At 49.9% G+C, this 27,116-nt stretch overlaps 1 protein-coding gene across 1 annotated transcript in view; it reads right to left on the bottom strand.

The window, feature by feature from the left end:
• tspan18b (tetraspanin 18b) overlaps positions 1-26,678 on the bottom strand; it is a 36,541-nt gene extending 9,863 nt beyond the window's left edge. The window contains exons 1-2 of the mRNA XM_084452713.1: positions 26,493-26,678; positions 4,097-4,180 (exon numbers count right to left, since the gene is read on the bottom strand). Coding sequence (XP_084308839.1) covers positions 4,097-4,099 — 3 coding nt within the window. The 5' untranslated portion in view covers positions 4,100-4,180; positions 26,493-26,678. The remainder of the gene's footprint in view (positions 1-4,096; positions 4,181-26,492) is intronic.
• Positions 26,679-27,116: the final 438 nt, after the last annotated feature.

The raw sequence follows: 27,116 nt of genomic DNA, 5'->3' as shown, positions 1-27,116 counted from the left end.
ACTCCCTCATGAACAACAGTCCGATTAGCTATCGAACGCTTCCAAGTCTGAACCCACAGACCGGCAGAACCACAGAGGCTGCCCGTGTGCGGTGTCAGGGCCTCAATCTCAGTAGCCCAGCTGGGCTTGTGTCCAAACGCTCTTGGTCCTCATCCAGTAGAGAAATGACTTCTGCAACCCTTACATTGAACATGGGGAATGACATTGAAAGTCCCTGATATCCTTCATCCCGCCTTTTGGCTTCACTCTGCGAGGGCCATGTGGGTGGGACGGTGGGGAGGGGGGGTCGGGGAGGAAGGAATCCTGGCCGGGATCCAGCCACAGTGTGATCCTCTGCATTCTCCAACAAGAGCGCCTTCAGGGCTGCCAGACACGCTGCCCGATTTGTGTCAGCACCTCCGTCTTGCTGAGTGAAGACGCTGACCTGCTCTTGGGGAGGACAGATCAATAGTGGGATCGGGCGCGCGGTCGATGGGAACATCGATCCCACCCTGAAGCCCCCGTCTCTCGCTCCTCCCTGGGGGCTCTTCGGCCAGTCGAGAGCTTTGTGCTGCGGAGCGGTGAACAATGAACACATAAACACAGGGGCCTGTTACAACCCAGCCAGGGATTTCCCAGGGGGGAGCAGTGAAGGATGATGCCTCCGGGGATTTCCATAGAAAATATAACTCAATTTAAACCTTAACGTTAAATAATAAGCGCGATGATGACAGGGGTGGTGGTGGTGGTGGTGGTGGTGGGGTTATCTGCGCCTCGCTTTAGACCCATAATGCCTTTGGAATGTGCTACAGAATCCAATCAGTCTGAAGGCGTGAATCATTACATCTCCATCTACTGTACTTTGAACACCCCATTTTGAAAACCCTTGCCGATTATCGTAGTAGTGCCAAGGATACTGTCATGAGATAGAACCCTGTCCCCGAAACGAGGATTGGCGGGAGGATAAAATATTGCAGTTTTCCCAGGAGGCCATTATTCTGAAATACGATTCTAGTCTTTTGTCAGAACTCTACATAAGCCCCACTGACATCACAGCTGCTAACATCTACGGAAGTCAACAATAGCAGAGGCAGGTCCTGGTTTTAAAGCAGACAATCCCTCTCTGCCTCAGGGGAGTAAACACATACACATAACTACCTCCCTCCCCACCATGCACACACACATGCACGCACACACACACCAACCTCCCCTCCCCGCCATACACACACACACACACACACACACACACACACACACACACACACACACACACACACACACACACACACACACACACATGCACGCACACACACACACACACATACCAAGCCCCTCTCCCCGCCATACACACACACAAGCACACTCACACCCTCCCTGCCAGGCCGCCACACACACACACACACACACACACACACACACACACACACACACACACAGACACACACACACGCGCGCGTGTACGCACACACACAAATCCTTTCCCCTGTTCCCGTCACCCTCTCCCAGCGTGGCGTGCTTGACTTGACAGAGAACAGCTACAGTACGTTTAGCTGAGTACGGGGCAATTTAAACCCCAATTTAAACGACTGCTCCAGGTCTACTACATTTTCCAGGCAAAAAAGGGGATCGTGACAGCCTCCTGGGGTTCTGGTCGAAAACTTTCCAAGGAAGGGGGACTGTGCGAGCGTGCGTGCGTGTGCGGCGCAAGGAAGTCGTCAGTCTTCTTGGGCAGCCAGGATGTGGGGTGAGAGTGGCCTTTGTCTGCAGACCAGTGTTTGGCATCTCTGCTCAGCGCCAGTTCCTGTTACTGCAAACAAAGGACAGCGGAGCGGAGCAGAGGCCCCTGGGCCTGGGGGAAATCTCTCGGACGGCCATTTGTCTAATGAGCGATCGCTCGCGCACTGTTATGAGGCCATGTCGTAGAGGGGGAACCCGTTTACAGTGGCCACGCCGTACCTCGCCCCCGTGGGACCGTTTTAGACGGTGCGCATCCCAGGCTCGCAGGAGGCTGATCAAACCCGGCGCGAGGACAGAGAAATGTCAGAAGAACAGCAGCACAGCCTAAATGTTTTTTCAAGATCAAAACCAAAGCCTGAGGAATGTGTGTGTGCGTGTGGTGGGGGTGGTGCACATATGTTTGTGTGAGAGGCAAAAAAAAAAACTCCTTCTGAGGCCCCAGTGTATAAACTAACACACCACGCATGTAAATAAATCAAGTGCATGTGATTATGTCTACGTGTGTATTTACGCACATGTAATTAAGTGTGTGTGTGTGTGTGTGTGTGTGTGTGTGTGTGTGTGTGTGTATGTACGTGTTGAAGATTCGCCATTTTTTAATGTTGCTCTACCAATAAGCTGTCACTCCGGAAGTCCGGAAGAGCTGTGGGTTATGCTAGGATAGGATATTAATGTGACTTCCAGTATGCTTCATAAACTGACACCGTTACATGGCCAGACTAGAGCTCAGTTCTGGCAAGAGAACTGGGTTTTTGCATTTAAAAACCTGGCGAAGCCCGTGGTGGTGTATTCTCAGTCAGAAACCTGTGGTGGTGTATTCTGAGACCTGAGACTCGCATGTAGGTCTCTAAACGCCTCGCTCAACTAAGACATTAGCGCTGGAACCACCTGTCCTGTCCTGCTTGCTTGTCTTGCCTCTAGTATGTGCTTTTGTCCTGTTCTGTACATGTTATTGTCCCTGATGATGTATGCTATGTGTGCTTAGTGTCATATATGTATTGTAGGTATGTCTGTTCCTGCCTGACCATGCTATAGTCTGTTATTGTACCTGCCCTGCTTTAGTACTGTATCTGTCATATTATATACATTTATGTGCATCTGTTTTATGTCACTCTCTATAAGTGTGTCTATGTATATTTTGTTGTCTCTCAAGCTTTCTTAACACGTGCATCTTTCTACCCTATTTTATTTTCCTTTTTGAAATTATAGCCTTTTAAACATCTGGTCAGGGACAACATATGACAACTAGCCTTTAGGCTACCTCTGGCTCAGATGCAGCTTGACTGTTGATCTGTGTGCATTGTCCCTGCTAAATAAACCAATACATGAAAAAAGGCACAAAAAAAGAAATGAAAAACATTTGTCCAGATTGTGTCACTAAAAGTGGGTGGGAACAATTTGAGAGATTGAAAAAATGCATTACAGAACCAATCCAACATCCTTCCTAACGGGGCGGAGAATGTTTTGTTTTGATTCTCCACTGCAATTTGTTTGGAGGATGTAATTTCTGATAAGGCGGGTCCTTCACCCTATTGGAGATGTAGTCAGTGGTTCTGAATGGTTTTCAGCGCTGTTCTAGCAGCAATTTTCAATGGCGATGTCTCCAGACTTTGAGGCGGAGCTCTCGAAAGTCTGGCATCGCAAGACTAGTGTACTCTCAGTCAGAAACCCATGGTGGTGTATTCTCCGTCAGTAGCACACTTCAAAGACGAAAGGAGGCATATCATAAACGAACACCGAGTTTTTGTTCATGGGGGTTGGGAGCAGCCTTTAACGGCGACGTGTTTTGGCTGCCTCCACACATTTAGTGTGTCTCCCTCCGAAGCCCCCTTTAACCTCTCGGGCTTCCACTCCATGCCCTGAATACTAAGTAAGTAAGTAATTTATAGATCTCAATGCTAATCAGGCTCTCACAAAAGACCAGGCCTGCGCTGCTGAGGGGGTGCCGGAGACAGTGGGGAAAAGGGGACTGAGAGCTCTCCACGCGCTCCGTCGCCAGACCCCAGGCCTCCAGAGCCTGTGACGCCTTAGTGCTTCTGCAAGTCGCCGCCCTGGCAAAAACAAGCCTGTCAACAAGCACTTTCTGCTGTTCTATTCCCCATCTGACAAGAGTCTGCAGGACATGACTCACTCCGACTGGTTAATGTGTGTCTGGAGGAAGAGGCTCCCTCAGCAGGGGGCCGCCACCACAGCGCAGACGCGTGGGGGGGACCGATGTGAGCTGCACATTTCTGGGAGAAAGGCAGGCCAGTGGGTGGTTCCACAGATTAAAAACTGCACTGATTTTTTTTTAGAGGGATGCCTCTGTCTACATCAGGGTTAAACTCATGCAGAGAGTTCATCGGTCGTTCACGGAAGTACAAGGATAAAGTCATCATACCATCTGGATCGGCTAATTCCTCTTCTTTGTTCAGGTGCAGCTGACGAGTTCTCCCTGGCTCCTCTCCTCTCCTGTTGTCATGAGCTGTGGGACAGAGACAGACACAGACACGGGTCAAGCATGGAGCTAATGAGATGGACGACACTGTTCTCAACATCAGGGCCCGTACCGTTCACAGAGAACTGCAATGCTGACAGTTCTCTGGGTTTGAAGACTCCAAGCACATTTCCACAGAATAAAAATTTGGCATTAAGAACTACAAAAAATGCCTCTGTGGTGCGGCAGTATGAGATTGCACCAGCGTTTTACCCAAGTGAATCACCCGCTCGGCTGGAGGGCAAAATTAAGAGTCGGAGTAAAAATATCTTGCCTTCTTTAATATCACCAATCTAGACATGTATTGCAATCCGGTAAAATATGAATGCCTTCAGCAAGGTATTAGGATCCATGCACCATCCTGCTTGGTTAATTATTCTGTATTAAGCCAATGTTCACTGTTCTTTACGGTCGGTTTTAACTGTCAATGTGGATCTCCGTGGGAGTGTGGCTAACGAGCATAAAGACTTTTTACTTCACTTTCGGCTGTTCGAGTCGCTTCACCACAAGTGTCTCCCAGCTGAAAATAACTATGACAATGAGAGCCAATTAAACCGCTAGTATTCCCGCTTCAGCTCACAAAAAACCCCAAAACAGTCGGCTGCAGAGCTATTCTGACTGACGCCGCTTTAGAATGGGTTTCAAAACGCCGGCAGTGACAACCGGCATATGAAATATGGAGAGCTGCCAACGGAGCACAGCTCTTCCCACATTAGACGGTACTCCGGCCGGAGCGTTCCCTGCTCTTGACAGGCTGGGAGAATTTCCAATGACTGCCTCTGGCTGAGGGAAGCGGTACAGGCGGCCGTCATCGTCGACACGTCCGTATTCCCGCCGGGAGCCGGGCCGACGGTGGAGGCGGAGCACGCCACCCCCACACCCCCATGCATAGACCGCCGCTGTGATTACATCTAGCAAATGCAATCAAGCCCTGAGTGGGGAGAAGGCTGTGAGGTTGAGAGGCTGATCTTTTGTTCTGAAATGATACTCTCTCTTATCGGCACTCACACAGCCCAGCGACAATCAATACCACCTCCGCGGTGATGCTGAGCTCACGGAGACGCGAGGAGTGCAACCCAAATACGTTATTATGTTGTCTTTTAGAATAGCCATGCTTATTTGGCCTACAGCTTATTTCAGACAAGGCCTACATCACAACGCAGCCTAACAATACCAGCTAGACTCGTACTTCTTCTATTCGTGTCTGGGAGGAACATGGTTCGCTTGTTGCTACAGCGTGTCATTCAGAGAGTCCATTAACACACAGCGCGGACACACGTGTAATGATCATCCTCGTGGCTATAATCTTGTGTTGTAAAAAGACACCGTTCACATTGTACGCCGGCAGCCTAGCGAGGCGTCCTCTGCAGAGCCTGTGTTTAGAGAGCTATTAGTTGGTGGAGTGAAACAGTGGGGAGGGGCTGCATTATTTTTTCGTTTCCATGGTAACCTGCACAGGGGGAAAGTGGAGCACCAATAGGATCGCGGAGGATCGGGGGTGAGGGGAAAAGAGATCAGCATAGCGACCGAGAGAGCTCCAACAATAGGGCCCCCCCCCGAGGGTGGAGACCCTCACGGGAGAGTAGAAAGGCCAGGCCGTCTGAGGGTCCGGCAGAGAGAAAGACTCCACACAACAGACAATGTGCCTTATCTCCATCCCCTCAATGGCCCCCTTTTCAGCATCCCATCGCTGACATTTAATGCTCAATGGGAGCTGTGCGGTTTCAACATCAAGCGGCTAATTGATTAGTCTCTGTTGATATTTCAGGCTGTGTCTGGGCTGTTGCGTCAGCGTACAGTAGGTATAGCCTATACTGTATTCGGCCTCTAGCTCCACAGTAGCCTGCTTCCCTGACAAGGCTGGCGACATCTGCATATATCAGCATCCGCGCATGCCCCTCCTGAAGCTCCGCGTACTCACTGAAACGTGATAGGTAATCCGTGCAGATGGAAGAGGAAGTAATAACCATTAAAGATCTCCGTTCCACGTGCTGGGCCGCTTCCTCTGTGACCTGTCCTTGCCCGTTCAACGGACACCCCCTCTGCCTGAGCCCTGGCGACCCCGGCTACAGGTCACAAACAGCCCTGGGGTCAGCAAACAGCAGGGAGTCCCTTCCTCTAGGGACAGGAAATGGACTGGGTAGTGAGGGAGGGAAGTGAGCTAAATGCCACAGCATGACTCGACCTCTCGTCTCGCTGCGGTGTTGACATTATAAACCGGCCCTGGGGCCTTGAAACAACTACCGTGTTTCAAGGGAGCAATGACCTGTCCTTACTCACTCTCTCCACCAACCGACTGTCCTTCCCCCGCGATCTCCAGGTCCAGCTTCTGACAGGCTCTGTATACATCTTCCTCTCATATATTATCTGGGATGTGAGTGAAAGTGTAAGAGCTTTGAGCCATGTTTCTCTCCTTGGACCTCCGCTTTAACGAGGGGAGCGCAGAGAGAGACTTATCGCCTTGGCCAATCCAGATCCATTCATCTGGCTGACAGTGCGAGTCGACAACAAAGGGGCCGGGATAAACCGCTGAGACCGAGGAACGATCCTTTCTCTGATCAGAGGGAGTCAGAAAACTAATCACTCACTCGGCTCGCTTTAGACCCAGGTAGGTGCTCCGCGGGTCCCGTATTCATCCAGTCAATCAGAGAACATAAGCACGGATTAAATGGTTCAGGCGAAACCCATTACATCGCCTTCAGCTCTCCCGTGCAGGGTTAGCGGTTTTGGGTTCGAAACCCTCCAGGAATGCGCGCCCCTGGATGCGTGTTTAGAGGTCGTTGCTCTGACGTTGACTGGAGCCGACGCGGGCCTCCGCCTCTCTGCCAAGCTGTTGGAGGACGTTACCCAGGCTCCTCTGAGGCAACAGGTTCTCCTGGCTACACCACCTCCAACCCCCCCCCCCCACCCCCGGAGGGAGGAGAGGGCGCCCTCGTCAAAGCTCGGCGGTAAGAAGAAGTGGCGGTCGAGGCGATCTGGAAAACCTCTGATGTGTGTGAGGTCACACCACAGCCACCCAGCAGGCATCAACAGTTGTGACGCCGTGACGATCAACATGTCAACATGTGTACTTTGTTGTTGTTTACTTTAATCTTACCCTGGCTGTGTTTCCCTCCACCCACCCACCCCCTATCCTCGTTCCTCTCCCTCCCTCCATACCTCCCGGGGCCCCCCAAGGCTAAACCAGCTCAGTCTCAGAGGAGGTGGGGGGCGGGGTGGGGGGCATCAGAACACTTTGAAGTGGAGCGATTAAAGAGGAAAGGCCTGTCGGGTCGGGCAAAGGGGAGGGGGGGGGTGAGGTCGGAGGGTGGGGGGGAGAGGCTGTAGAGAACCGGGGGGCCCGCGGGACGCAATTAAGAACAAGGCCTTTTTCAGAGAGGGTTACGAAAACAAGAGAGGGGGATGCCGGCAGAGCCTCTACACACAACCGAGGTAAGAGTTCATTACCGCAGGAACACAGGGGGCTGGGGCGCTTAAACTCTCCCGGTTCTCCCTCTCTCTCTCCCACCCCCCACCCACACAGGCCCCGCTGGCTGGCGTTGGGACAGCGTCGTGTTGACCGGTTCCATCGGCGTTAGACCCCAACGCCCCGCAAAGCCCTAGAGACCGGCAGAGCCCCTGAATCAGAGAGGAGTTCACACACCGGGCCGACCAGATCTGGGCTGTCGGCAGAGAACCGGTCCCTGGAGACGCGGTTGTGTATCTCACACCCAGGTGAGACCCAGAACGCCGGCTATCAGATATATAACCTTCATGCATTAAAACAAACCCTGGTCTAAGAGGATGGAGAGGATATACGCTCTGCTGGAACATGTGTTTCCTCCATTCCGTGTTCCACCTAAAAGGTGAACGTTAGAATGTCAGGCCACTGTTATCCCTGAAGTCAGAGACCAGTCTCTTGAGCACGTGTTAAGCCCACATCTGGACTCCATTTCAAGCTCTCAATTCAAACCCTGCAAAAATACCTAGAGCAGCGGCTTATGTTGCAACGTCAGACTAATGCCGAGAGACCAAAACACAAGAGGGGTTCTTCGGGGGAACCGAGTGAACCAAGCCGCCATAGTTCCGTTTGCAGGGCGATGCGCGGTAGCCATCTTTGCGACGATCAAAGGTGGGCCCGCCCTGGCCCAGAGCTGACCTCAGCCCCAAACCCTCCTGTCAGCTCCAGACTTGTTTGTTTATCCGGGCTGACAAACACGGTGGTAAACATCAGTGAGTAGACAGGAGGGCAGAAAGGGAAACACACTCCAGACTCCCTGGGAACATCTGCAACTCACTTTCATAATTAAAACCAGCGCATTTTGTGCTTTTTTTTTTTCTCAGACAAGGCTCGTTTCTGAAAAAGGCCTTCCTCTCTTGCCCACATTCATCACAGGCAGAGGAAAGAGGTGATTGTTTAACTTGTTGTCTAACTGGACAATCACGGTTACTCCAGCCAACATTGTCACTGTCCTCCGTGAATGTACACAAAAGTCATTATGGATGATGGGTGACACAGCTGCTCCCTGATCTACAGAAAGACAATGTAAGAACGCCATTTATCAGAGAGGCGTAGGCTACAATAACACTGTGCATACAGTGCGGTGCAACCACTGCACAGCGGACAGAAGTCTTCTCACCTGCCTCGTCTAATGTGTTTTGTGGGTAATTAGCCTCCAGGTCTCTGTGCTGAGGGAGACCTTCAAAGCGGCCTGAGGGAGCTGGTGTGTTAGTGTGAGGCCCCGTGTGTCTGCTTCTCATCCTTCATGGTCGTCCCTGCATACCTTACTGTTCACTGCTCTGGCCTCCAAACTCCTCCTACTCTCTCTCTGACCAGCCTCCAAACCCTCCCCCTCTGCTGTGTTCACTCTGAACCAGCCTCTAATCCCTCCCCCTCTGCTTTGTGCACTCTGAACCAGCCTCCAATCCCTCTTCTCCTTCTCACTTCTGCTCTCTGGTCTCTCCACTCCCCCTGTTAACAGTTCCAGCCTTCTCCAGGAGAGCTTGCATGGAAATCAAAAGAAAATATAAGGGGAATACCAATATTGTACACAAACAACTGAATAGGCAGCAAACAGTTATGTGTTACAAGAACACCGCCCATTGCATGTGTGTTGTGTGGTGGGGTAGCAATATTCCAGGAATATTCACAAACTTCCCATGGGAATTTACAGGAACAAACTGAAAAAACAGAATTTATTCTTGTTAATTCCCATACATTTTCAGTTAATTCACATTGACAGTTTGTGAATATCCCTGGAATTGTGCAACTCTAGTTCTGTGTCACAAGCTGTATGATTAGAAATAGGCTGAATAAAAATAGTGATTAAAAATAGTTTTTGTTTGTTAGGTGGCAGGGTCAGGAGTTTCACTGCCAGAGGCAATCCAAGAATAGAGCACAATATGACAGTAGAGAGCAGTGAAGTTTGACATCGGTGCCCAGCATGACTGGCTCAGGTCCAGAGCGAAGGGGCTCAGGGTCTCTGGTGGTATCCCAGAAAGCCCTGCAGGAGCTGGAGGGTCAGCCGTCCCGCTGGGTTACGAGTGCCAGGAGCCGTGCAGCTGGTTCATTTCCTCTCAACCCCAGGGATTCAACAGTGGCACCGCCACCTCGTAAAGCTGCACATGTGCCAAATAAGCCCCCTGTCCACCCCCCCTTCCCTGTCCACCTCATACACTAAACCAGTCTGTTTGCAAAAGTATTTAGGTGAAACCATGGATATAGCAGGGCACTGAACCATGTGACCAACATATCTGCCCCTTTCCTAAAAAGCTGCACCCCCGGCCCATGGCGGTTTAGTTTAAGATCAATACTCCCAGGACTAGGAGTTGAAAGATATCCTTAAGGAGCGATCCTGGGTCTTACCGAGTCCTGGGGGAGAGGGGGGTGGTAGGGGGGGGGGGGTGGATGGGGGAGGTGGGGGGCTGGATGGGGGAGGTGGGAAAGAAGAATCTATAGATTTTCCACAGCAGCAAACCTGATGAAAACGCAGGAGCGCCAGTAGGAGCATTCCAAACCCGAGAGGCCGAGGAAGCCACAAGCGGGAGAGACGTCAGGAGAAATCACGCTAGACTCGACAACGGAAAAAAAAAAGAGCACTCAAAGAAATGAGATGTAATCTGCGGGGCCTGCCGAGCGCGGGGCCCAGACGTAAACAGCCGGGGCCAGCTGTGGGAGAAGGTTCCCTTCTCAGTCCGCGGCGGCCTGGAAAAACACAACATAAAACACGGAAACGTTATCACGAAGGGAACGCCGCCACTGGTGAATGTCTTTGAGGGGCACAAATAGAGCATTCATATCAGAGTCGGCTGGCAGAGGGACTGTTTTGGGAAGAGGGGACAGGGGGGGGACGGGGGGGTTGAGGTTAAACTGGCCTTTCTGAAACACTTTCTCTGTGAAAATGCACTGCCTCCGGACCCTAGCTGTGGGAAAGGGAGTTTACGCAATTACATCACATTGATTTATTGGGCAGAGAGGAGAGATGGGGGAGAGCATGGAAACTGAGCCGGTTGGAGGAGGTCCAATATTAGGTCCCTGAAGAAACACAAGTCAATAGGTTTCCACCACAAACATATGATGGATATATAGAAATTGTTGGGATGAACGTGGTCACGGTAGGGCAGAGGGAACACGGTCTGAATCATGCTAACTTTGTCCAGTATCTGCTCGCTGACGGAGGGATAGCATTTCATCAATGGTGAAGACCAAGCCAGACATACTGTGGGCCTTACGCAATCCCCAAATCAAATCGATGCTCTCATCTTCACCATTCGCCAAGATACAAAAACCTACGGCTGGAATCAGATTAGAAAAACATTTCAGAGCCTTAGCCAAACAGTTGAACATTTTCACTGGTGATTTAAACGGATGCCTTTGAGCCATATGTAATAATAATAATAATAATAATAATAATAATAATAATAATAATAATACATTTTATTTGTAGTGCGCTTTACATTCCGAGAAATCTCAAAGTGCATAGGTAATACAATAATCAAAAATATACAATAATAATAATACAATAATAATAATAAAAAAAAAAAAAAAAAAAGATAGATGAAAGATGACATGGGAGAACGGTCAACAGAAAGCTTTTGTGAAGAGGTGGGTTTTAAGGTATTTTTAAGGTCTTTCTTGAAACAGAAAGAAAGTATGCACAGACTGAGGTTCCCTGAGGTGGTCAGGGAGGGCGTTCCACAGCCTGGGAGCAGCAGTGCCGAAGGCTCGCATCCCCATGGTGTTAAGCTTGAACCCAGGAGGTTTGAGGAAGTTGGCAGTGGAGGAGCGGAGGGTGCGTGAGGCGGTCTGAGGGGTGAGGAGGTCCTTGAGGTAGGGGGGGGGCATTTCCGTATATGCACTGGTGGGTGAGGAGGGAAACCTTGAATTCAAGTGAGATGAGGAGCCAGTGGAGTGACTTTAGGATGGGGGTGATGTGGTCATATTTGTGCACCCTCATCAGGATCCTAGCAGCGCTGTTCTGGATGTACTGGAGTTTCTGTAGGCTTCTACTAGGGATCCCGATGAGTGCATTGCAATAGTCCAGCCTGGAGGAGACAAAGGCGTGGACGAGTTTCTCTGCATCTGCCAGGGTGAGTGTGGGACGGAGTTTGGCAATGTTCCTGAGGTGGTAGAAGGACGTCTTGCACAGCTGTTTGATGTGGGTCTCGAAGGTGAGGTGAGGGTCCATTTTGACGCCCAGGTTGGTGACTGATGTGGAGAGGGGAATGTTCTGGCCAGAGAAGGTGATGCTGGTGATGGTGGATGACTGGACCTGGTGTGGTGTGCTGACTAGAATGGCTTCAGTCTTCGAGCTGTTCAACTGCCTCTGTCTCCTCCAGGCAGGTGGTCAGTTTGGACAGTGGCAGGGGTGCAGAGGGGGTGGGGTTGGCTTTGATGTAAAGCTTTGTGTCATCAGCATAGCAGTGGAAAGATATTCCATGCCTGCTGATGACACGGCCAAGGGGGAGCATGTAGAGTGTGAACAGGGCGGACACCACAAGTGTCCGAACCCTGAGGGACACCACAAGTGACGTTGTGGGTGTGGGATTTTGCCTTTCCCAGGGCGACATGCTCAGTTCTGCGGGTGAGATATGAGGTGAACCAGTTGTTGGCAGTGTCAGAGAGTCCAATGGTGGAGTGCAGGTGGTGAAGGAGAATCTTGTGTGTGAATCAATAACATAGATTTTCTTGAGTTCATGTTTCGGTGCGCATGCTGATGAGACAGAACACTTCCTCCGAGCTACGGACATTATTGTTATAGGTAACTGATGACAACTGTCTCACTGCTGCAGATCCGGCCGACGCCGGTATTCACTGGGAGTGGTGATGAAACTGTGAGTAATGTGCCTGACGCGCGCACGTGTGTGTGTGTGTGTGTGTGTGTGTGTGCGCGGCAGCAGCTACACACTCGGGCTCAGCCACTGCTGCACTACCCCGCCGCAGTGAAAGGCTGTTATAAATAAACAGGCCACTTAGTGCTCTACAGCCAGGCCCCGGTGTGACACACACACAGGCCCCGGCACACCGCAGCTGGGCTGTCTGATGAAGCTCATTACCGATGCACAGTTAGCAACATCAACATATCAGCCACAGGGGCGTTGGAGTACTTTAATAATCCAGCGTTCCCCCTCTGTACTCTCTCTGAGACTCCAGTGGTATAGCCCAGTACGCACACCTTTGGGGGTGATAACGTGCGATTCGGCCGGATGGGTTTAGATGCTTATCAACTGTTAGAATTAACATTGCTATTATTCTCTCGAAGAAAGAATCAGATTGCCAGAGAGAATGAGAACGCAGCGGATCACGGCTCTCGGTTTTCAAGCCGGTGTCTATTCAGGAGGCGTTGTGATAAAGAGTGCTGTTTCACCAGAATCCACACACAATCACAGAGGGGATTATGGGCTAGAAAAAAAAAATCTAAAACCATTTTATCTTTCATTAATTTCAATGCATGAGACCGGGCTTTAATGGAAGGCACCCAACAGGAAAGATAAAGATAAGGTAGGCTGAGATTCCCGAAAGCAGAGTGTACATTTATAATGATCTGAGGAGGTACAGTTCAACGTACCAAAATGGGTTTTCTTTTTAAACCCTCTGAAATCTCTCCCTCAAATCTCTGATGTCTCAGGTTCCTCAAAAGCATGACAGAACTCCAGGTCATGCCAAAGGCGACGGTATAAATATCTAGACACGAAGAAGGCCCCGGACGTTTTTTTTTTTGTGGGGGGGGGGTTAAAAAGATAGTAGTAGAAACTAGATTATTTGGGGTAGGGGTGGTTCAAGTTGTGGCAGCAGGGTGAAAAGCTCACTCACGGATGTTTTGAGGAGGAAAAGGTTTACCATCTGTTTTCTGTTAAAGTAAAAAAAAAAAGAAGAAAAGCAGAGTGTGCTACACTCCAAACTGCCTGGAGTGATAAGGAGAGTGGCTGAGGCAAACGCTCACAACATAGACTTTCTCTGTATCATTGTTTTCCTTCTCTGTCGTTCTGAGATCATTTTCACTTCTAGTCTCCATTAGCTCATTCCACCATGCATTCTGGGATGAATTGGGTTGGATAAAAGGGGGTTTTGGCTATGGCTAGTCATCACTGAAACCAAAATGCCAGCTTGAGCTATATTTGCATTCAAGCCCAGAGAGTGGAGCTGGCAGACAGATGGATCTATGGGTTGAAAAGAACCTTTGGGCGTCCAGAGACACTCTCAGAAATAATTAGGCAAATCTACTGAGGCTCATTGGATTCTCATAACCTGCCAAAACCTTATCTGTCAAAATTATGCTGTGGCCAGCCTCTAGCATGCAAGCTGGTGGAGCTGAGCCTGACCCCCCCCTTATAGACCTCCCTCTCTGAGCCTGACCCCCCCCCTTATAGACCTCCCTCTCTGAGCCTGACCCCCCCCTTATAGACCTCCCTCTCTGAGCCTGATCCCCCCCTTACAGACCTCCCTCTCTGAGTCTGACCCCCCTATAAAGACCTCCCTCTCTGAGCCTGACCCCCCCCTTACAGACCTCTCTCTCTGAGCCTGCCCCCCCCCTTACAGACCTCCCTCTCTGAGCCTGACCCCCCCCTTACAGACCTCCCTCTCTGAGCCTGCCCCCCCCCTTACAGACCTCCCTCTCTGAGCCTGACCCCCCCCTACAGACCTCCCTCTCTGAGCCTGACCTCCCCCTACAGACCTCCCTCTCTGAGCCTGCCCCCCCCCTACAGACCTCCCTCTCTGAGCCTGCCCCCCCCCTACAGACCTCCCTCTCTGAGCCTGCCCCCCCCTTATAGACCTCCCTCTCTGAGCCTGACCCCCCCCCTTATAGACCTCCCTCTCTGAGCCTGACCCCCCCCTACAGACCTCCCTCTCTGAGCCTGACCTCCCCCTTACAGACCTCCCTCTCTGAGCCTGACCTCCCCCTTACAGACCTCTCTCTCTGAGCCTGCCCCCCCCCTTACAGACCTCCCTCTCTGAGCCTGATCCCCCCCTTACAGACCTCCCTCTCTGAGCCTGCCCCCCCCCTTACAGACCTCCCTCTCTGAGCCTGCCCCCCCCCTTACAGACCTCCCTCTCTGAGCCTGACCTCCCCCTACAGACCACCCTCTCTGGGCCTGACCTCCCCCTACAGACCTCCCTCTCTGAGCCTGACCCCCCCCCCCTACAGACCTCCCTCTCTGAGCCTGACCCCCCCCCCCCTACAGACCTCCCTCTCTGAGCCTGATCCCCCCCTTACAGACCTCCCTCTCTGAGCCTGATCCCCCCCTTACAGACCTCCCTCTCTGAGCCTGATCCCCCCCTTATAGACCTCCCTCTCTGAGCCTGACCCCCCCCTTACAGACCTCCCTCTCTGAGTCTGACCCCCCCCTTACAGACCTCCCTCTCTGAGTCTGACCCCCCCCTTACAGACCTCCCTCTCTGGGCCTGACCCCCCCCCCTACAGACCTCCCTTTCTGAGCCTGATGACCCCCCCCTTATAGACCTCTCTCTGAGCCCCCTCCCTTACAGACCTCCCTCTCTGAGCCTGACCCCCCCCTTACAGACCTCCCTCTCTGAGCCTGACCCCCTATAAAGACCTCCCTCTCTGAGCCTGATGACCCCCCCCTTATAGACCTCTCTCTGAGCCCCCTCCCTTACAGACCTCCCTCTCTGAGCCTGACCCCCCCCTTACAGACCTCCCTCTGAGCCCCCTCCCTTACAGACCTCCCTCTGAGCCCCCTCCCTTACAGACCTCCCTCTCTGAGCCCCCTCCCTTACAGACCTCCCTCTGAGCCCCCTCCCTTACAGACCTCCCTCTCTGAGGCCCCTCCCTTACAGACCTCCCTCTGAGCCCCCTCCCTTACAGACCTCCCTCTCTGAGCCCCCTCCCTTACAGACCTCCCTCTCTGAGCCCCCTCCCTTACAGACCTCCCTCTCTGAGCCTAACCCCCCCCTTATAGACCTCTCTCTGAGCCCCCTCCCTTACAGACCTCCCTCTGAGCCCCCTCCCTTACAGACCTCCCTCTGAGCCCCCTCCCTTACAGACCTCCCTCTCTGAGCCCCCTCCCTTACAGACCTCCCTCTCTGAGCCCCCTCCCTTACAGACCTCCCTCTCTGAGCTTTCTCATCACACACAGCTGGTCGTGATTAGGTTGGACTGCTTTCTCCTCTCTTTGGAAGAGCGGCAGGTGACTAATCAGTGGGAAGACTTCCAGCATCGTCCACTTCCTGCCGTCCGCCGACAAAAGCTGCGTTGCAAGCCAAAGAGTTTTTAATTCACGGCTCAAACAAATGAACGCTGCAGCCCAGTAGGCTCCCGTCTCCAGAACTGGAGAGGGAGAGAGAGAGACAAAGAAAGAAAGAAAGAGAGAGAGAGAGAGAGGGGGAGAGAGAGAGAGAGAGCTGCGATGCCCTTGCTATCTCTGTTGAACACGAGCAATGCAACTCCCCTGGACGCCGCCGCTGCAAAGAAACCATCCATCTCCAAGACAATATCAAACACCTTTCATATCCCTTAAATGGTCAGATGGTCTGGCTTTTCTAAGGGGTTCCTCATCGGCCTCAAAGCGGGAGGGAGATATGGAAAGGCGGGGATTAGGGCTGGAGGGGATTATGCTTCACAGTACCCATACACGTCTCCAGCTAATAACCAATGAATGGTAGGGGCCGAGAGCACCACTTCACCAGAAACCATCCGTCTGTTCTTCTCACTGGACACCTTCCTCTTTTGTATCAATGCCCAGTATCTTCCACCAGTGTTGATAATCATTGATTGCATTATTGATCTCGATGGCATTGGGCTTCTTCTGGGCATTAGGCTTCTGTTTGACCCGAAGAACAGAAGCCATGTTTAATTAAAGTGACCCATATTTAATTGCAGTGCACTTTTATAGTGGTGGTGGCAGAATTAAATTTTCATTAAACAACATCAAAAAATAATGGTTTTCTTCCTCGGTTGGAGGAGTAAAAATAACTGTCTAGGGCACGTATTTAATGCGCAGTTAACCAGCAGGGCTATTAGGCACTCGGGCACGACGTCTCCTTTAGTAGTAAAGGGTGTTCAGACAAGCAAAGACGCAGAGGCCTTAAGCACACAGTCGTAGAGGAGAGGTTCTAGAACCATCACTACTAAGAATTTCCCTCGCTGGTACAGTCATGTACAGTGATGTGACAATAAACAGACTTGACTCAACGTGATCTTCACTCTAAGTGACGTGGATCACTTACAACAGGCCAATTGAATGGCCTCAATCTCCTGAAGGGCCAAATGGCCCGTAATGGTTCAGTGGCCTTTGGCCTTTAAGCTCCAGTCACCAGAGCTGCCTGCTTTACGTTGTCTAATGGCTTGGCAGTGTGGGCAGTAAAGGTTGAATGACCTGACTGAACACTGTCAGTGTGCAGGGACCCTGAGGTGATAACACATCTGAACTACTGCCGATCGCTCTGCGTAAAGCTCTAACCTTGGGTGAGTCAATATCGTCACGCACGGCTGAACGACGGACAAACCGGGAGGTGGCCCTGCAAAACGCGAATGACGTGCACGGCAAGATGGCCGTCCACCTGGATGTCCTGATGCTGCTGCATTACCTTCGGGCTCCCAAGGACCTTCCAAGGTGCATGTGACCCCACAGCCCTGCATGGGATTGAGTACATCATGGAGCTGACAGCAACCTTTCACTGTACAGTAGGACCCCACTTATCCGAACCCAACGGGACCGAAGGTCGTTCGTATCTCTGAAATGTCCGGATGACTGAAACATAATGTTAAAATGCACCAAAATCAATAAGTGGTATACTTGTTTCATATAGACTCATAAAAGACCGATAAATACCCTTAATTACTTGTGAAAATGCATCAAAATTGCAATCAAATAGCCAACTAAACTCATACAGCCTAGCCTGTGTGTCGTGGAGGCCAGCGTGGAGGCCAGTGAGTGTGGAGGCCAGGGTGGAGGCCGACAGGGAGCCTCACGTGTCTAATACACCAGTGAGGACAACCAGCCTGTGGGAAGGGGGGGGTTATATCACTGCTACTGTACCTCAACAGAGCCAGGGAAACAAGCAACCAGGGGCAACGTGTGTGGGCTTCTGAGAGTAGCAGAACCAGCTTCTCAAAGAATTTGCTTCTGTTGTTTATGGGGGGGAAAGCAAGTAGCACTTTTATCTTTGTATTTGCATTTGTTGCTGGAATGGAAAACGCATATCATTACAGAGAGAATCTGATTTAAGGAGCCCATTAAGCAGTGCGTGTCTTTTAAGGTTTACTACGCCCACCTCCAAATCAAAGGCGAGATCTCACTGCTTACCTCAGCCTTTTCCTTTAACACATTCTATCTGCATAACATTACGTTCAGCCTAGATACAAACATTCACATAAAACACCTTCAAAAAGGCAAGCAATAACCACGCTATGTTATCCTTCTAGAACTACAATTTTCAGTACATGGAGATGGAAAATAATGTGTGTGTGTGTGTGTGTGAGCGTTAGTGTTAGTGTGCTTGTGTGTGTGAGATAGGCTTGTGAGAGTGTGTGTTGGCTGCACTCATATCTGTGTATTCTGGGTTTTTATGGTTGCATTGCATGTGTGTGTGTGTGTGTGTGTGTGTGTGTGTGTGTGTGTGCACTTGCGTGTGTGAGAGATAGGTTTGTGAGAATGTGTGTTGGCTGTGTATTCTGGGTTTTATCATTGACTGGAACAGTAAAGTGTTATTAGGAGACTGAGAGGCGGACTCAAATCAGGCTCAAAATAAATCTCTAAGAGCTGCTCTATAATTCACCCACTACTGAAAATGCTGGAACAGTCGACAAGACTACGTCATATGTACCAACTCTCCAGTCAGCTCTGCCCATTAATCTGATTTAACTGCGCCCTCTCAGCATAATATCTTGACATCCATTCATAATCCCAAATGCAAGTGACCTTCTAATTAATGATCTTAACAGGCCAACTCTAACACCAAACACATTTTTAATTGGTTTAAATTGATACTTTCATCGCTAAAACACCCATCCATCCCTGACAGAACACTGGTCTGTTTGTTTAAAAATCAATCAGTCAATTTGTGTGTCGTGTGTGTGCATGTGTGCATGCATGCGTGTGTGTATGTGTATGTGTGCATTAAGTACATTGTAGCTTTACTCACAGTGATTTGCACATATTTTACTACATTATGAATCATCAGTAGGGCAAATAACACATAAGAACCAATGATCTTGGTAAAAGCTCAGACAGCACTCCATGCATACTGTACATAGCCTGTGACTGAGGTAGGTCCATCTGCAATGAAACGCTCTCTTGCTCTCAACCTCAGATGGAAGGAGCAGGAGCATTCCAGGGAGGCATGCAGCCAGAGCCAAGAAAGAGAGAGAGAGAGAGAGAGAGAGAGAGAGAGAGAGAAAGAGAGAAAGAGAAAAAGAGAGAAAGAAAGAAAGAAAGAAAGAAAGAAAGAAAGAAAGAAAGAAAGAAAGAAAGAAAGAAAGAAAGAAAGAAAGAAAGAAAGAAAGAAAGAAAGAAAGAAAGAAAGAAAGAAAGAAAGGAGAGGTAGCGAGCGACTCGAGACACAGTTGCGGCTGGAGCAACAGAGAAAGAGAAAGACCAGAAGCTGGAAGAGTCCCATTTCATGAGAAGAATGCCTGAGTCAGGAGAGGAGAGCCATTATGGCCCAGTGAGTCACAGGGAGAGGCTGTAAAAACAACCCTGGGCCCAGCTCAGCTCGGTCCCGTTCACAGAGACCGACCCAGAGGACAGCAGGAGTGGCCCGCTTGACCCGGCGGACCGGAGCCCAGCACAGCAGAGCTGGGTCCTCGGGGCTAAAGAGCCTGACGGAGAAGGCTTTGGGATTCCAAGAGAGACGAGAGCCCCAACAATCCTGCCATTCAGCCTCCAGGCAGCGTTCTCTGCCAAAGCTTGCTTCTATAAATTAATTCTGTGATCTGCATTTTAAGCGGGGTACACAATCTCCTGATTATGAGCGTAAACGGGCCGTCTGTGAACAGATCCGTACAGATCCGTAACAGGAACGAGAGTCGTCTGAAGCAAGAATCAGGTGCAAGAGAAAGAGTCCCGGTCCCCCAACAGAAGCTTGGTTTATCTAGAGCTGGTTCAAATTGGCACGTCCAGAATATCCAGTGAAAGACGTTAGTGTGAGACGGGAACAGGAGACATCACACACGTCTCCAACAGCACCAGCTTAACAACCCCCCCGCCCCCAAACTAACGCATTTGGAATCTCAACACTTAAAGTCCCAGTTAACCAAAATCAGAGATTTGCTTGAAAACACATTCTATGTGTTAGTGATGCATTGCTGATAACATGTAAAAATGGGATGAACCATGTGTAGTACTGAATTGTGAAGTTAGACCAGTTTTGTGTTTTTGACCAGTTTTGATTTCTGGATTTTCTGGGCGGGCTTAAAACGGTACCGGATGACGTAGAGCGGTGTTCTTAGCATATCCCCGCCCTAACACTATATAAAGCTAGAATGGATTTGAATCTTCGGTTCTCCTGCTCAATCTTGAGTCTAGAATTAGCTAGTTTTAACCAACAGTCTAGAATTAGCTAGTTTTTCTTAGTTAGCAATGCCTATGCATTAAACTAAACGAATATGCATCCTTCCTGGATGCCAGCAGGAATGGGATGATAAGGTCTCCTTCTTTCACTCCTGAGTAAAGCTGAAATGAGAAGCAAATGGTTAGCATTTTTGAAGAGCCATGGTGTTACAGGGTCTGTCACCGCTAGCGCCCGCCTCTGCAGCAAACATTTCACTCCCGAAAGCTTCTGCAATTATAATATGAGGCTTTTGGGTTTCACGGACTCACGACTGGTCCTGGTGAATTCGGCGGAGCCAACCATCTCCCTCCCCGGCCTCCATTCTAGCTAGAATTATAGCTAACATTAGCTATGTAGCTTGCAGATGGGAGTGTGTATATAACCTTAGTCTAGCTAACATAGCTAGCAGCACCGACCAGGCGACCACCCACCAAATAACGTTACGGATGATATATTATGACTATAAGCGTTAACTATACAGAAACTGCCTGCCATATTTGTGGCACCTGATGTGCGTATGGGTTCACCGGTAATGGTAACAGTATATTTCTCCAGCGGGAGACCGGGAGGCGGGAGCGAGGGGGATGGTTAGGTAGACCAGCTGCAGCTGGAGAAAGACGCACCCTCTCCCAGTGAAGCAGTGCTCAGCGGCTACTGGCTGAACATTCCAGTTCTGTTGGATATGTTGCGGGAAAGTTGAAGCCGAGTGCTCGTTATTCTCACACATAACATTGCCAACGAGAGTGGATGAGTCTGTCCCGATTATCAACTCCGGTAGTGTACGCTTCTTCGCGCTATCAGCGCTGTTCAAGCCAGTGACTAAGGTACATTTTAAACAACTTTTTCCATTGATCCCAAGGGACGACAGGATCGCCTGGGAGGGATAGGAATGGGTCCGGAGGTGGCAGGGAGAAAATAGGGACAGACTCATACATTCCTCGTTGCCTGTTTTTGTATTTTGCATCTAAGGGCAGTAACACTGGCGCGTTGGTATAGAGTAGCTACAGTTTTACCTGTGTTGTTTGTCAGGAGGTAGGTTAGGAGGAAGCATCTGTGCGTTTGACTCATTAGACAAGTGTAATTTCAACTCCTCTCTGTTTTCACAAAGCTGTGCCTTCCTACCACAAAAGAGACGGCGTGCCAGTGTGACAATATGCAGACCAGAGAACGGTACTATTTGACAGGTTCTTCCCTCCACACCCCCTCCCCACGCAATTGGGTGTGGCTTCGGTGCCTTCAGCAGACAGGCCCCCACAGTCTCAGACCAGAGAATGCTGCTGATTTTTAACCGATTTTGAAGCCTTATTTTATATACTTAGCGACATTTTTAATCACTCAGATTTGTCTGGGCGGTTAATGACATGTTTTCCTGTGGTGTGTGAAGCTCATAACAAAAATTTGAACTGGGTTAACCTGGACTTTAAGTCAACAGTGTTGCGTGTTGTGTGTGTGTGTGTGTGTGTGTGTGTGTGTGTGGATAATGAACACTGCTGTTCCACTACCGTGCTATTATCACACACCCCGCAGAACCTATTGTGCGGCTAGACACCTCCATCCTATCGAGAGGAACCGCTGATCTGTGCGGCGATGGGACCGTCTCTCCTTTTGTTTTTGTTCAGCTCCATCCTGCCCGTCTTCAGCATCGCACTGCGGAGGTCAGCCGGTTCAGGCCCGTTTCCCCAGCCTGTCAGGTGATCGCCCGCCCCCCCCCACCCCGCCTGCACACACCCCGACCTGGGACGTGCATCCGTGCCCATTGGCAGCTGCCTGCCTGACACCTCGCTCTGTCTGAGCCCCATCTCCGGGGGGGAGGGGGGGGCGTATAGAGTGCCGGGAGACGTCGAGATGAAGCCTCCCGGCGATAGGCCTGGGATTTACTCACCGCTCTGTAATGACCGGCAGCTCCCGGCCGCTTGCCTTTTTAATGGACACATGAGTGACACCGCTTATTAGCTCTGAAAAACATTGTGGAGGGGGAAGAAGAAAAAAAAGGCGGCTGAAGGGGATTTCAGGAGGGAAGTGTTTTGAACATCCGAGAACAGCCGTCTCCCTCCTGCCTGCCTGTCAAGCGCAGCTCCCAGAGACGCTATCTGCCAGGCCCAGCTGGTCAGGTGCATATCGTTTACCTCGTTACTTGCTCAGCACGGCCGTGGTTGGAGGAAACTGCCTGAATGCCGGATAAGCTCAAAGAATCCTTGGGCCGGGCACAAAGGGTCTGCTTCCTCCAGATAGGGGACGGGACATGTCAAGACAAGGACAGAACCCCTGGACTTCCTGCAGAACCCCTAGACTTCCTGCTCTCGGTGAACTCTAGGATGTCCAGCTGCGGCCACTCCTAGGTCACCCTCGTTGTCAGGATTCTGACATGACATGACCTTGAACCTGAAGGAATAAACCACAACGGACTACAGTACATGTACCTATATACTGTACTGTATGCCCAGCACACCTGCGCCTTTTAAAAAGCTGAAGAGCCATACACCTCTCCCAGTGCAAAATGTTTCTACCTGCTGAAAAGCAATTTTCATTTTCTCATGTCCCTTGACAACAAAGATACTGAGCCCATTACTGTCCGAGCCCTCTGCATCACACACATTAAATGAAGGGTCCTCCAGCAATTGCACACAAAAAAAAGCAATTTTCTCATTGAGCCAATAGATACTCCATTTAGTTCCGGGCTCTCTACGGACCAGTGGTGCTGGAGGGGAGGGCTGATAGGAGGAAGCCGAGAGAAGAGTGATGACCCGGTCTCTCTTCCTCTCTCTCTCCCTCTCTCTAAACCCCGTCGGCACACACATAGACGTGCCCCATAGGCTGGATAAGGGGACCAGAGAGAGGGAGATAGAGAGGGAGAGAGAGAGAGGGAGAGAAAGAGGGAGAGAGGCAGGGTGAAAAGGGGAGTTGAAGAGGAGGCCAGCGGGAGGAGGCGAGATAGATGGATGAAAAGAGAGGTCTGGAGGGAGGACGTGAGAGGGAGGAGATAGGTCGAGGGAGGAGGATGGTGCAGAATGAATCACCTGGCCAGATTAGGGCAGTGGAAACGAGGCCAGCCATCAAAGACCTGCAACCTCATTTGCAGGCACATCAGCAGATAGCAAAGCTGGAGAGAGAGAGTGGGAGAGGGAGAGAGAGTGCGAGAGAGAGAGAGAGAAAGGGGGGGGGGGGTGGAGTACAGCAGAAGCACCCTGTCATGCGGAACTGCAGATTGATTAATTTCAGCCATTTAATGAGTGGTGCTTTGCCAGGCCAAGTGAACTGCAGCAGGACAAGCTGGAGGCGTTTCACACCTTCATGGTCTAGGACTGGGCAGAGGGGGAAATGAAGGCACACATACTTTCCGATCCTGTCTACAGGTTTTCTTGCCCGGTTTGACTTGGGTAGTCTCGCAATACCAGACTTTCCGCCTCCAAAGGTCTGGAGACGTCTCCATTGAAAACCGTCCGAATACAGATGCTACCAATCAGAACCCCTGCCAACATCTCCTCAGGAAGGACCGCCCTAAAGACTCTGGAATGGTTCTGCGATGCAGTTTTTTTTCAATCTCTCAAATTGTTTCCGCTAGGGATGTAATGATAACCGGTATAATGATAAGTCAAGATAAAATCCGATTGAATTAATCACAATAAAATTATCATTAAAACCGTGTTTGATTACGGCACTTTGTAAAACTCACTGGAAATACTGTCCAGCATCAACCAAAGTTAGAAACACTCTCCAAGATGCATTATTTTAATGTCTATGCAAACAAAAAGTACATAGTGCTGCTAATTTTATTTGTGGTTTTCAATATAAAACTTGGTGAAATGATTTCAGTGTTTCATGTGTATCAGTAGATTTTGAACATTTTCAGCACATTTTACCAATACCACGATAATACTAGTAGCAATGATTTTGGTTAATTTTGGTCACTATAATCGTGATACAAAATGTTAATACATTACATCTCTATATCATCTCTTCCACCCACTTTTAGCAACGAAATCTGGACGAATCAGTCTCTAGTTCAGCGCAGCGTTTTGAGACTGACTTGTGAATCTGGAATTGGGGGGCGGGGGGGGGACCTTGAATGCAGTCAGTGTTTACCAGAGGCACCCTCTCAGAGACTATGGCTAGAACCCCCCCAGGTGCTGATGCAGAGCAGCTTGCTTAAGTTGAGACTTGAATTCCCTCAAACAGGCTCTTGGCTAATCACTATGTACACTAGGTCAACTGTCAGAGGCCTAAGGACTGCACTGTTGCTAACCTTTATCCTGTAGTTACCACATTGCAGGTTTACAAACTGTTGGCATTAGTCTGTATCCTGCAGACATAACTCCTGAATCTGGGCAACAAAACTATTTCCCAACGCTCATGTGAAGCCAGTTACGAAAAGGCTTCAGGCGGAGTTTAGTCATCCGTGTTGGCAGCTGTTCCGCAGGCATCAACACTGCTAGCTTTACTAGCTCGCCCGCAACGTGAAGAACAAACACCATTCTGTTTTCTCCTCTTCCTGACGTCTGGGTTCAGGAGGGGGAGAAAGATAACAACGTCCTTGCTTGCCAGCTCAGCTCATCAATCATGATAGGAGATGATTCGGCGGTCCCTCCCAGACAGCCAGCGGAGCGGACTGTGGCGTTCGTCTACTCCCCCCTGTTCTCACCCCGCGGTGCGGAGCTCCCCGCCGGCCTTGGAAATGGAGGGCCTCGCTGAGTGGTTCTGACTTTAACTAGGGGGCAGTGCTGCCCAGCTCTGCACACACCTGACCAAGACAACACTGTTAATAGATCCCTCGGAGTCAAGCTCTACATGCACAAGTGCTGGCCTAATTGGAACCTGATTTGCAGTGGTTCCAAGCTCTCTAGAACAAGCGCTGCAAACCTCTTCTACAGAGCAACGGAATGGAAATGTCTGTACCTCAGGGCTGGTCTGATTGGCTGGTCTGTGACTGTCTGGTCTGGTCTCTGACTGGCTGTTTTCTGACAGGCTGGTGGCTGGTGTCTGACTGTCTGGTCTCTGATTGGGTAGGATCTGACTGGCTGGTCTATGATTGACTGGTCTGACGGGCTGGTTTCTGACTGGCTGGTCTCTAAGTGGCTGGTGTCTGACTGACTGGTCTCTGATTGGGTAGTCTCTGACTGGCTGGTCTCTGATTGACTGGTCTCTAAGTGGCTGGTGTCTGACTGACTGGTCTCTGATTGGCTGGTCTCTGACTGGAGTCCACGCCTTGAAGCCTGGGTTATTTGCACTCCCTTGTCTCATAGAAAGTGGATTGTTATAGCTAACATGGATGAGAGATATCTGAAAATGCAGCACCTTACTGTAACAGGCTACTCAATTACAAGAATGCTAATACATGTTCCCATGGACACGCAATGCCTTTTTAGTAGCCTACCATCAATGTACCCACTGCACCCGAGATGAAAGAAGTTCAATTCAGAGAGAAGTTCAATGTGACCCACTATTAGATTAATTCAGCCAGGCACTGAACGTCTGCCCAGAAGCATAGGTGCCCCCTACTGATACACCCATCTGGTGACCAAACCCAGTCATGACGAGACCTCCCGGGACGTTACGCGCCGTCACACCGCGTGGGAAAGATGCCAGCCTGAAGAAGACGGACATGTGTCGCTCTCGACTCTATCTACTTTCTCTTATCACGTAAACAGGCACGATATTGTCTGTTTGTAGGATATATGGAGCAAAACAATGTGCCTGTGAATGGCTACGGGCGTAGGCTATATGGTAAATTTCGAGAGAATATAATAAAAAAAGAAGAGGAAACAATTCAAATCCCAGTGTAATCGTCTATTCATATATCTTGCGTCCACCACTCCTTTGTGATGTTGAGGACTTGTTAACTAAATAGGCCTACATTTTAGATAACGAACGCAAATGTCATAGCGATCATTTAAACTACTTTGCGTGAGCTTGGTATAAGAGCATATTTCCTTGAAATAGCCTAGTAGACTGGTTATAACGGTTTTAACATTGTGCAAAAAGTCAACGAATCCATCAACTAGAACCTACAGTAGCCTAGCCTACCCTAGCCTACAACTAGAACAATTCAATTTATATTAATCAAGGGCAACCCGATGATACACTACAATAATGCAGCTCTAAACATTGCGCACAACAGATTTAATAACACATTGACAAGACTAGCCTGCTGAAGATGGATGCAGCAAAGTAGACAACTATTCACTGAAATTCGTGGATAGAACAGCCTTATAGTGCGTTTTTAATGTTTCATCATTATTAAGACAAAGGAAACTATAACTTGCACAGATATTTGGCAAGCTACAGCGATATAAAGTGCATTGGCTGTAGACTTACCTCAAAACGCAGCTCAGTACAAAACCTCTGTGTAAGCGATGATGTTTCCAACGAAGATGCGTAGCCTATAACGTAGTATCAGTAAAAAATGAAATGGAGATTAAGATAAATTAGTTAACTAAAAGATTTCCATAGAGGAACAAAAGCCCAGCAACAGACTTCAGCTAATAAATTCCAGAGCCCTCAAAATTCTACAGCCCCAATTTGGTCATGCAGTGTCCGAGCCAGATTGGTATGCAAACAGTTTGGTTTCGAGCGAACTCGCTGCACGCGGAGAGGAGGATGTTCAACCCGCGAGCCCGGAGCCGAGGGCGGGATCTGCCAGACTGTCACGCCTCCACCTAGACCTTTATGGTGCATTCGTTTGTGGTCGGAGGTGGCAAGTCGCAAGTGGCAAAATACCTACCTCCGACCTGTGTGCATTCGAGCTATATACCATTATATCACAGTTACCTAGTCATATCTAGTGCATTCGAGCAACTGGGGGCTGAGAAACATATCCGAATTTGCGACGAGGAAGTGCGAGTTCATGCGGCGTTTTATTTAATAATTCCTAGTAGCAAGTCGCAATTTGCCACCTCCCAGTTATAAACGAACGCACCATTAATACACTGGAATTCGATA

This window comes from Borostomias antarcticus (assembly GCF_949987555.1).
Source record: "Borostomias antarcticus genome assembly, chromosome: 18".
NCBI lineage: Eukaryota > Metazoa > Chordata > Actinopteri > Stomiiformes > Stomiidae > Borostomias > Borostomias antarcticus.
Note: the sequence above shows the minus strand (reverse complement) of the source record. Positions and strands in the feature narration are given on the sequence as shown.